Source organism: Onychomys torridus, chromosome 17 (genome assembly GCF_903995425.1).
Source record: "Onychomys torridus chromosome 17, mOncTor1.1, whole genome shotgun sequence".
NCBI lineage: Eukaryota > Metazoa > Chordata > Mammalia > Rodentia > Cricetidae > Onychomys > Onychomys torridus.
Window position 1 is genome coordinate 48019953 of NC_050459.1, and position 11633 is coordinate 48031585.

Sequence of the window (11633 nt, forward strand, 5' to 3'; positions counted from 1 at the left end):
GAAATTAAAAATTTTAAATTAATGAAAAATGGGAATATGCTAAGAAGTACCTTTATTGATGGTTATAACCTTTATGATCTTGAAATACAATAGAACTCTGGGATTTTTTTCTCAATAGTTTTTGATATATGCCATGTTCTGCTACTAGAATGCCAGAAAAGAATAAAAAATTTCATTAGGACTTAGTGTATTTTTTTAATTCTGCATTTTTGCAATTGTTTCTAACATGATGTATACATATATTGCTGTTTATTGGAGGGGTATGCTTTTATGACATTCAGCTCTCTGTTGTAGAGCATTTGAACTCTATTCACTTTCTAGAATTTCAGTGTTTTCCTCTTCTTCCTCAGATAGCTTTTGTTCCTCAAGTTCTGTTTCAAGATTTTCCTCTTCCTTCTTGGATGACTTCTTGCCTTTATGTTTTCTTTTCGTAGGCAAAGATGCAATATATCTCCTTCTTTCCTCATATCTTTTATTCTCTAAACACAAAAAACAAAGTAACAAGAAGGAACATACAATAAAAGCTAAAAGCCAAACAAGAAGTATGATGTAAACTATTTTGTGTGATCTTCTTGCAGGAGGTGGGCCACTGTCAATACTACCTCCATAGCCCCTTTTCAGGCAGTTGGGTGGGGCCCAATATTCATTACAATGGCAGTGATGTTTATTGTTGCAGATGCCTCTCTTATTGCAGAACATAGGCACACAAGATTCTTCCCATGGTGGCATAAAGATACACTTCCTTTCCAAGCATAGAAAGTCTGGACCACATTCTGTACCATCTTTCACCTCACCAATATCAGGTACATTCATCCCAAAATGGTAGTCAATACCCCAGCAGTTGTTTCCATCGACTTGAGTTGAATGCACAGTAGAATGATTGCTCAAATGGGGAACTTCTCCTACATTCTCACATTGCACTCTCCCACATAGAGCATCTTTATAATTACATCTTACATACTTATTATCTTTCCTACCACAATGACCAAAGCGATCACCTCTGGTGTTCACTGCTAGGTAGCAGTTCTTATTTGCATTCTTGGCTCCTTGGCCAAAAAGTTTTCTGCACTGATCATCACGGCTATTACATTTCTTTTGAAAACAGATATTCCTGCCCAGACAGTGGATCCCGTCCTCCACATACATGTCTTCTGGGCATGCAGGAGAGCTTCCATTGCACCACTCTGGCAGATCACATTGACTGACACGTTCCCTACACACTGTGCCTGATGGCATAAACTGGCAGTTATGGCAACACAGCCCAGAAGCACATGCGGCCCCAGATACCAGAGTGCAGTTTGCTGAGCAACATTCATCTTGGGCACACATTTTCAAGGAACCACAGTCACATTGCTCTTCATCTTCAGTCACACCATTCCCACAGCGTTTCTTTGTAAAAATAGCCTGTGGATTTGGGACATTGGTCAAACAACTCTTTCTAGAAAGAGTCTCTAATAATTGTTCATAACTACAGTTGCTGAATGCATCTGAGGGTATTAGCCTTTTGTTCATTACACATATTTTTCTCCCACATGTGCAATAGTTATCATCATCATTCATCATTCCTAATGTATGACCAATCTCATGTGTCACATATGTTCTAAATGAAGTCAATCCATCATCCATAATGCACTCCAAACCACAATTCAAATTAATATTACACACTTCAGAAAAGTATGACTCAGTAAGATGCTTAAAACAAAAATCCTGCTTCACAATAATATGTGCAGAATCATGAGCTACACGGCTATTGAAGCTAGATTTCTTCCATTTGCAAAACTGTTCCATCATATGACGCGCGGTAGTTACTGGGTAGGGGTTTCCTGAACTCCAAACTTCAACTCCAGTTAGAATCACATCAAGATAAATTGAGCTATAAATATCATCTACTAAATTGATGCCCATGAATACATCCATTTCCACAACTGACACATTCCTTTTCCTAAAAATGAATCTTCCATAATCTACCACAATTGCTAGTTCAAGAAAATGTCGGTGGAGCCACCATCCTGTATAAGAACTTTGCATTAGAATGGAATTAGCATTATCTTGAGACTTCAATTGCTCTACTATTGCTTCTTCAGTTAGTCCACAACTTCTGTGTGTATACTGTGTGTCTTCAATCTTATATACAAGATGTTCAAATGTGGCAGAATGCACTTTGGGCTTGATTTCATAGGTGACTCCATTTGTCTGCAGTATTCCTTGAAGGCTTCCCAGACAAGTACTAAGAGTAACCATGGATTTAGAGTCCCCTTCCACAAAACCATGGTAATAGCAGTCATTCTGAACAAAAGGCTGGTCCTCAATAAGAGCACCCTGGTCAGTGTAGGTGAACACAGTGAGAGCTCTGGACACCAAATGCTTCTTAGCCTTCACATGGACAATGTGTCTCTGGCCCCCAAAGTGCAAGATATAGGAGATCCAGCCTGGAGCTTCCATACTTTTATAAGTGCTAGGCACTCTCAAGGGTATCACTACTTCAGGGGGGCTCTGGTATTGGGACATCCCAGTCTGTGGCCATGCAGACAAAAACAGAGTTAATTCCAGCCACAGTGGCAAGAAAGTGATTTTCACATGCTCCAGGGTCTCCAGTACTGCCATTATGAAATAAGAAGTGAAAGGGAAGGATGTAGAGAAGGTGTCCCTGCTTGTATGTCTCTGCTCCTTTGAGTGCGTTGTAGATGGTGGTCGTATTTAATGGCCAAGCTTCAGAAGGAATCAATCCATCAGAAGGAGAACTAAAGATAAGAACAAAAAGGAGGGCTGAAAATGGTTTGTGTGTGGGCAGACCAGGTGGAGCAGAAAGAACAGAGAATGGGTTAAAATGTGTTAGTGTTTAGCTCATGGAATGACTCATCTCCATGTATTGGTAGTATTGGTTACAGAGTATTGGTAGTACACTGGTAATATAAGTATTAGTTTGGCAGTATTGGACTCTGGTGAGCAAAAGCCCAGCAACTAACCATGAATTGACAGTTAAGTACCTACATGATGGCCACAGAGAGCCATCATAATATTGTTTATGTGCTTATGTGTATGTGTACACGTATATAGTCTCCACTGCAAATAAATCTAATTATGTCAATAAAAAGATAATAAGTACCTTGTTTTGATAGGGAATCATGACTTTACATAATGACTTAGGAAAATATCAATAATTCTTCCTTTGTATTTCAAATGACTCTTCATATTAATCAGGAGAAATGTGTAAAAGTTTTTCATACCTGTTGTTTTATTTTATCATATATATTGCTTAATTACATTTAAATTATATGAAATTCTATTCAGTGTTCATACTTCTGTAAACTCTATCTAATCCCGTGAAACATTAAAGTGTGAAAATATCACTAATAATTTATTGTTAGTCATGGTATTGGGTAATTTCAATGATACACACACATAGGAACAAAAAAATAATTACACTTGCAGACTGGAATAAATTAGGTTAATAGACATGTGGGTCAAAGCTTTCTACATCCAGTTCTTTCTTTTTTAACTTAAATGTACATTTGTTTTTGTGCAAATGTATATATTCATGTGAGTATGCACATATAAACAAATTATACACATTTGCAAATACTGACAAAATTTGCTAGTATTATTGTGGGGCTTTGATTACATCCTTTTTTTTTTTCATTTTTCTTTACTAAGAAATTTTCTACTCACTCCACATACTATACACAGATTCCCCCCCTCCTCCCTCCTTACACCCCCTAGCCCTCTTTCCCAAGCCACCCGGCATTCCCACATCCTCCAAATTGAGGTCTCCCATGGGGAGTCAGCAGAGCCCAGCACATTGAGCCTAGGCAGGTCCAAGCCCCTTCCCACTGCACCAAAGTTGTGCAAGGTGTCACACCACAGTCACCGGATTCCAGAAGCCTGCCCATAGACCAGGGACAGATCCTGATCCCCCTGCCTGGAGGACTGCAGACTGCAATAAATTAGGTTAACAGACATGTTATTCAAAGGTTTTTACATCCAGTTGTATTGTTTTTCTTTAAGTCTCTAAACATATTAAGTGGAAAGGAATGATAGCTAGTAACGGAACAGTTGGAGATGGGAGAATACATAAGAGAAAAAAAATGTGCAGAAATTAAAAGAAAGTCAATGAACCCCAAGAAGGTGGTAGAAGTTTTGCCAAAAATAGTGTTGATGTTAGGGTAACAAAGTTTATATGAGTGTCCCTGTGAGTTTTAGAAGTATGGGCTAATATCTATAATAAGCATTCAGAGATATTTATCTCATAAATAAAGTTAGACACAGAGAGACATGAGCATGCAGGCATGCATACACACACACACACACACACACACACAAATACATATATATATATATATATATATATATATATATATATATATATATACCAAAATATCAAAAATTTCAATAACATAAATATGAAATTGAGAACATAGAGTTACTAGCAACCTTAACTTGTTTCTTTGTTCTTAAATAAAACAGGAATAAAACCGTATTATATACATACACAGTGCTGCCTAACTGGGAAAATATGTAGATGCTGCAGACCTAAACAACTTAGTCATCTAGAGCATATTTAGGCCCAGGATTTAAGACAAAAATACATTTTATAAATATGTAGCATTGTATTGTTTCACGGATGATTCCTATGCTTCTTTGCTCTTTTTTTTTAACCTATTGAGTGTATCCCCACACTTTATCAGATGTCTAAAGAAACAAATTTAAGTAATGAAGTTAAAGATTCCTAGGATAGTTACAGTGAAAAATCTTCTATGAAAGTATTAAATTGCACCAAAGGAAAAACATACTACCATAGTAAATATAAAATACATGTTGCCAATATTCAATGCCTACCTATGTCAGGGCTTAGAACTCATTTCTCATCAATTTTTATTTTATCATAATCCTATGTAGTTTGACTTGTTCCTTTTAAAGTAACTACTTTACTGTTACCTATGAAATATTCTTTTTATGAAAATCTTAAGGACCTCTTCTCTGTATACATGCTTTTTGTAGGACTTCGTTTTACCTGATAATACAGAAAGTTTGCAACAAGAATAGGAGAAGGTTATTAGTCTCAGCATTTCAATATGCAATACTTATAACTAGGTGTTTGGCTATGATTTGTTTTCATTTCCAAAGTCAACCCTGGTTGCAATTTTGTAAACCTATTAGTGACTTTTCTTCCTTAGTCTTACAGCAACATTCTAAACAGTTTTCATAAGGAATTAGATGGGCAAGTAGTGTCTTACCAACATCCTCACTGTGCATGCTACGCTTGTTCACAATCCACAAATACACATTTTTCACCTTTATATTAATCTTAAACCATATTTACCATCAGTTTAAGAGCATGACTGTACATTATTAGCACATTTGAGTATCTAGCTCATATATTTAACCAAAACAACAACAATGTTTATTCCTAACTGAAAATTACCCTTTTTCTTATGCTCCAAGTTCCTGTCATTGTACATGTCATCACAATTGCCCAGCTAAGAGTGCTACAAACTTGCTTTCACCAAAATCCTCAACTCGATCTAGACCAATGCTTTTCCTCCTGCAACAGGCTAACAATCCTATGGTGGGGGAAATCACAGTCTACTTACTTAAAGGGTGATTTAAATATTAGAAAGACAAAATTAGGACCAGGAAGCCCTATACTACACTACCTAGGATGAAATCATGAATGGGCAGTAATTTCAAACACTCCTATATCATTAATGATCTGAGATTTATTGCCTACATTGTTTTGTAACTTTCTGGTTTTCTGAATTTAATTGTCAAAGGAACTTGTGGTTTGATTAGTAATTGTCTCCCATAGTCTCATATATTTGAATGCTTAAATCACCAGGACATGGAACTCTTTGATAGGGTTAGGAGTTCTGGCCTTGTTAGAAAAGGTATCACTGTGGGGTGGACTCTCTCATTCTCTCCTTTCTCCTCTCTCCTCTCTCCTCTCTTCTCTCTTCTTCTTCTTCTTCTTCTTCTTCTTCTTCTTCTTCTTCTTCTTCTTCTTCTTCTCTCTCTCTCTCTCTCTCTCTCTCTCTCTCTCTCTCTCTCTCTCTCTCTCCTCTCTCCCCTTTCCTCTCTTTCTCCTTTTCTTTCTCTGCCTACAGATCAGGATGTAGCTCTCAGGTATGGCCCCAGTGCTGTGCTTGCCACAACGCTGATAAATGGACTGAACAGCTGAAAGTGTAATCAAGCACTCAATCAAACGCTTTGATCGTGGTGTCTCTTTACAACAATGGAACAGTGACTAAGACAGAAGTTGGTGCAGGGAGTCAGGTCAGCAATAGAACAGTGACTAAGTACCTACGCTGAAAATCAACGATGCCTGTGTGTGGACTGGGTAATTAAATTTCAATAATGGTACTTTGAATTACATAGCCAATAAGCCTCCACTTAATACTTGATTAATAGCAAATCAAATGTTATTATGAGTCTTTGTTTTGCCTTTGAAGAGAGGCAGCAGAAAGCTGTTTCAGGTTGAAAACTGGTCTCTTGGTTAGAGTGAAAGAACTGCCTCAGTTACTCAGTGGGCGATCAACACTCTTGGGAGACTCACTTCAAAGGACACACGGAGCTCACAGCAAAAAACAAAACCGGGGGAGAAAGCATTCAAGACAGCACTTCTAGCTTTGGAGTCCAATCCTGAAGTCTTGTGCTGCTTTTCATGCTTTTCCACCACATTTTCGGTAATTGTTGTGCAGTGTAAATTGTATGCATGACTGAAGAATCATTTATTAATTTAGTATGTCTGTGGATGAACTTAAGTAATATTAAGTCTCTCATAACCAAGTAACAGGAAAAGTTGACAACGAAAATCCTTGTCAGACTCTCTTTTCACCTGTTACATTATTTTTTAAAGTGGCTCCAGAGACAAAAGCACCTGAGAGAATATAATATTTTGATAATTTTGTATAAAGTTACATAGTAGTACAGACACTTCTAAGTAAATAGCCATACATCGTATTTGATAAGTTCTCCTTCTTTCTCTATAGTCTCATTGTATTTATTAATCTCTTTACCCTAATTGCTATCTGGCCTTCTCGTTCTAACATAGCCCTATCTAGTGTGTTTCAAATTATGACTGACAACATCAAAAGGAAAAAATAATTTGGCAGCATTGTCCAAATAAAATGATCATCCAATAATCACATTTGTCTTTTTAATGTTCTATGTACATGCATGTAGTACATGATTCCTTGTCATATATATGTGTGGGTGTGAATGTGTGTTCAAATATGCATAAATATAATTGCTTCTTTCCATGGAATTTAACTGTTGAAAGGCTTACCAAAGGATGAGTTATTGGATCCCATGATCTTAGTAGTTGCAGCCTTATTCAAGATTGTTTATAACAGCCACCTACAAGGACTAACATGGTTATTTGGGACCTCACATAACAAAGATAAGTGTAAATTCTGTCCTTCAATTGTCTCTCACTTAAGTTCTAGAATATCTGCCTAGAAACAAGGTTGTCTGAGTTCTACAAAACCAGTCAAGTGAGTACATTTCCTTTGACTCTGGCTCTGTATAGTTTCTATTAACTCTTGTTAAAAAGTATCTCAGTAGGAAGAAATCTGATTTCATTGGCCCTATTTTATATAGTTTCAACAACTATTCCATGTGGATAATTGCTTTCCTTCTTTGGATGTTTATGCCTCCTTCATATAGTATAATTATTTTATTTCTCTACATTTGTTCATACTGTTACCATGGTGCCAAGTTATTTCTTTAAAATATAACCATATTATGACACACTGCAAAGATATTGAATTCCAGAAGAAAGTCCAGTTTCATTTGAAATACTGTTTCTTGACTCGGGGCCTCTGCCACCATCTCGTCTGTCTTTTTAAGGATACTGAGTAACACAGAGGCATATCATTATGTGAATAGTCTCTACATATTACATAGAACTTGGGTCACCAAGAAAGACAGAAACAAATTAGGAAATAAGAAAATGAATAAAATAATTATGTCAGAATATACTTCATATGTAAGTTGACTGCCTGACCATTTAAATATCCTGCCTTGGAGTAACTACATTAAGCTTGTGGTTGTTGGAAGTCACATGAAAAGTTTATTATTCTTGACAGCTTACTTTTCAGATTATAATTGAGAAATCATAAACGATATTAAAATAAAAAGTTTCAAGTATGGAGCATATTTGAAAATTGAAATTCAGAAATCCAGTTTACAAAGAAAAACATGTTTCATTAAATTGAGTCAGGATTAAAGTCTGTGTATCAAAAAGAGAAAATGGGAATGTATAGCTAAACATTCTTAGGAAGTGTAACTGGAATTCTTTGGAGATAAGAAAGGATAAAGGGGAACTGATACAATTATAAATGCTAATATATTTAGCTAGTCTATTGAAATATCCACTCTGTGGATGCCTAGATCATGCCTAGAGCATATCCAGGACAACAGGGCGTGGGTAAAATTCCAAAAATATTGTTTTTACAGCTTTTTGCATAGTATCTGTGCCATGGCTTAATTGCATTGACATGTCTCTATGTCTTTCAAAGTAATTTTGCTATCCATCAGCCCTTTTTATTATCTTATCAGGTTATAGATACATGAGAAGTTATGATATCTGCATGTTTATGCCTCCCATGGTTTTTCCACTGCCTCCTTATCTTAGTATAAATTATTTTTGGACTGGGATTCATTACTTATCACAGGGTAGCCTGGAAATCTCAATCTTCCTGTCTCAGTCTCTGAAATACAGAAATTATAGACTGTGACAGAACTAGTTCTTAAAAGGCAAAATCTGAGGGTCTGGAGAGATGTTTCAGAGCACTGGCTGCTCTTCCGAAGGATTTGGTTCAATTCCCAGCTCCTATGTGATGGCTCACAACCAGCTGTAACTCCAGTTCCAGGGAATCCAACATCCTCTTCTCTTCTCTGTGAGCACCAAGCATGTAAGTGATGCACAAGTGCATGTAGATGAAACACCTACACATACTTAAAAAATATATAAAATTTGTTTTCATGAGTTTTATTCCTCTATTTGTTTTCTAGGGATGCCATTAAAATAATGCGTATAATTATCTCATATAGCAGACAATTAATGCCTTAAAATTCTGAATTCCTGAAGACTTCATGACTAGTACCATGGTTTGTGTAAAGACATACCTTCCCTGAATATGCTAGGATGGTTTATTGTGTACTTATCCCTTATACTACTACAGTTCCTTGTTTATGGCAACATAAGGCAAATCTTCACTTGCTGTTCCTGTGCCACAAATGCCCTTCTTCTAAGGGGACATTTAATTATATCAAGTAGTAGAGGCTTTAACTAATTAAATTTAATTAATTTAATTTAATGGCAAGACTCAAGCAAGGTGATAACCTGATGATAATGTGTTTATCAGGCATATAAATAGCAATTTTAAGTGTATGCACACTCAAATTCAGGTCATATCAATATGTAAAACAAACATCTACACACCTGACCTGAACTACAGCTAGCAATCCAGCAGTAGCACAAGGCTTCCAAATTCAACAGCTGACTGAATATGTAGTTACAAAGTCAAAACATTTGAACAAAACTATGTAACAAATAAGCCTATACACACATAAAGACCATGTTAAGAATATTAATTCTTAGATAAATGCAGAATATTATCAAAGATAAATCAAATGTTATATTTAAAAAATAAGCCTCTAAGAATTTAAAAAGATTGAAATCTTGTGAGGTTTTTTGCCCCTTCCCAAAAATAAATTCTGGAATCAGTAACTGTGGGAAAGTTGGAAAGATTCATATATAATATAGGTGGAGAGTAAATAATGTATCTTCCTTTACTGTATTTCTTAGAACTATAAGCCTCTCACCCAGTGTCTCCCTCATACATGTTAAACAAACACTCTACTATTCAGTTATAACCACCAGGCCTATACAGTATCTTGTACATCCCTGAGTCAATGAAAAGCCAAAAAGATAAAACACTGCCTCAGGATATAAACAAAAACAAGATGTTCTAGAATATATGGAATGTGCTAAAAGCAGTATTTTTTTTTAAAAAGTGTGTATCAATTAGTGTTGACTATGTAAACCTGCAAATACAATGCCTATTTACTTTTATAAGCTGACCTAAACAGTTGTTTTCTGAAAGCTTAAGATAGCTTGTAGTTGACTACATTAACTTGTTTCATAAACAGAATATTATAAAAATATAGTTTTTAAATTTTTAATTTACATACTTGAGACAAAAAAAGTGTTTATCACTCTTGGGTAAGTCTTTGTAAAGCATCAGCATGTAACTAACATAGAAGCAAAACATGCTACTTTGAGTAAGGACATTGGTTAGTTCCAAAACAAAATAACCACACAGAATTGATGCAGTATCATCTTCCAGGTGATCATCACTGGTAACATAAAAATGATCTATGTATTTCCATATGAATCCAACCAAAGACATTTTTGCGGTTTTCAGAGACTGGTAGGTTCTTCACAGTAAACAGACAGCATCAGAGAGACAGCTGCAAGAAAGCTAAGGTGAACCAAGAATCCTAAGGAGCTTAGATGTCAATGTAGTGTGGATTGAGCCTTTGGATGAAATCACAGTCTGAGAATCATGATTACAGCCTGGTGATACCCAGAGTACAAGACTGGCTGAGCTGTGCACAAATACCTGATTGTTATTCTAGAGAATAAACATGTGCTCTTTTTAAGGCTCTAGAATTGAGCTTATTCAATAATAATTATTGCACATTTAGGAAATAAGCTTTCTGCTTTCTTTTATTTTCCTCAAAGATAATGAGATTCCTAATTTGTTCGGTGTTGGCTTGGCTTTTTCTTTTTTCTTTTGTATTCCAAATCATTATTTAGTTATATCATTATAAGAGATACAAAACCTTTTATCAGGTCACATTTTATATTAGCATCATTGTTTGTGTACAAATTTATAGTTAGTTACTGCTAATTATTTGTCGAAATGACTAAATAATAAACAGGATAATGAATTAAGAGGGAATGAGTAGTCGATTTAGTGAATAAAACAATCATATTTCCTTGTAACACATAAGGCAGATGGCGTCCTCTATGACTGAAAGGATAGAATGGCATTGATTTATAAAGCTTACCATCTTTAGTTGCAGTAAATACCAGAACAGTAAAGTAAAAGAAAAATCTTAAACCCCAACATTATAGTCATTTGCTACTTGAAAAAGAATATGTTATCAAACAAAATCTACTACGTGAATTTGACTCAACACTGGTCAAACACCAAAATTTACAATGTTTTCACAATGAAAACTAACAGTTGTTGATACATATTTGAAAATGAACATGAAAAAATAATCTTATGGGCAGGTGTGGATGCACATACCTTTAATCCAAGCTCTCTGGAAGCAGAGGCTGGTAGAGCTCTGTGTATTCAAAACCAACCAGATCTACACAGCCCAGGACATTCAGGGCTAGATAAAGAGTCCCTGTCTCAAAGGGAAAAAAAAGAAAAGGAAAGAAAGGTCTTGCATAAAAAACACTTGGCAGTTATAGAAGGAATTAAGAATAGTGATCTGGCCAGATTTCAAGGTGTAGGCCTGTAAACTCAGCTACTCAGAATGTTCCATCAGGAGGATTATAAGCAGAAGACCCATCTGAGCTACAGAGTGATCTCAAGACAAACATGGACAACCTA

At 35.8% G+C, this 11633-nt stretch overlaps 1 protein-coding gene across 1 annotated transcript; it reads right to left on the minus strand.

Annotated features, from left to right (window-relative positions):
• Window positions 1-306: 306 nt before the first annotated feature.
• Window positions 307-2604, minus strand: LOC118597756 (disintegrin and metalloproteinase domain-containing protein 21-like). Its single transcript, XM_036209431.1, has one exon. It carries the CDS (start codon window positions 2602-2604, stop codon window positions 307-309), a length of 2298 nt encoding a protein of 765 aa, XP_036065324.1.
• Between the last annotated feature and the right edge of the window lie 9029 nt (window positions 2605-11633).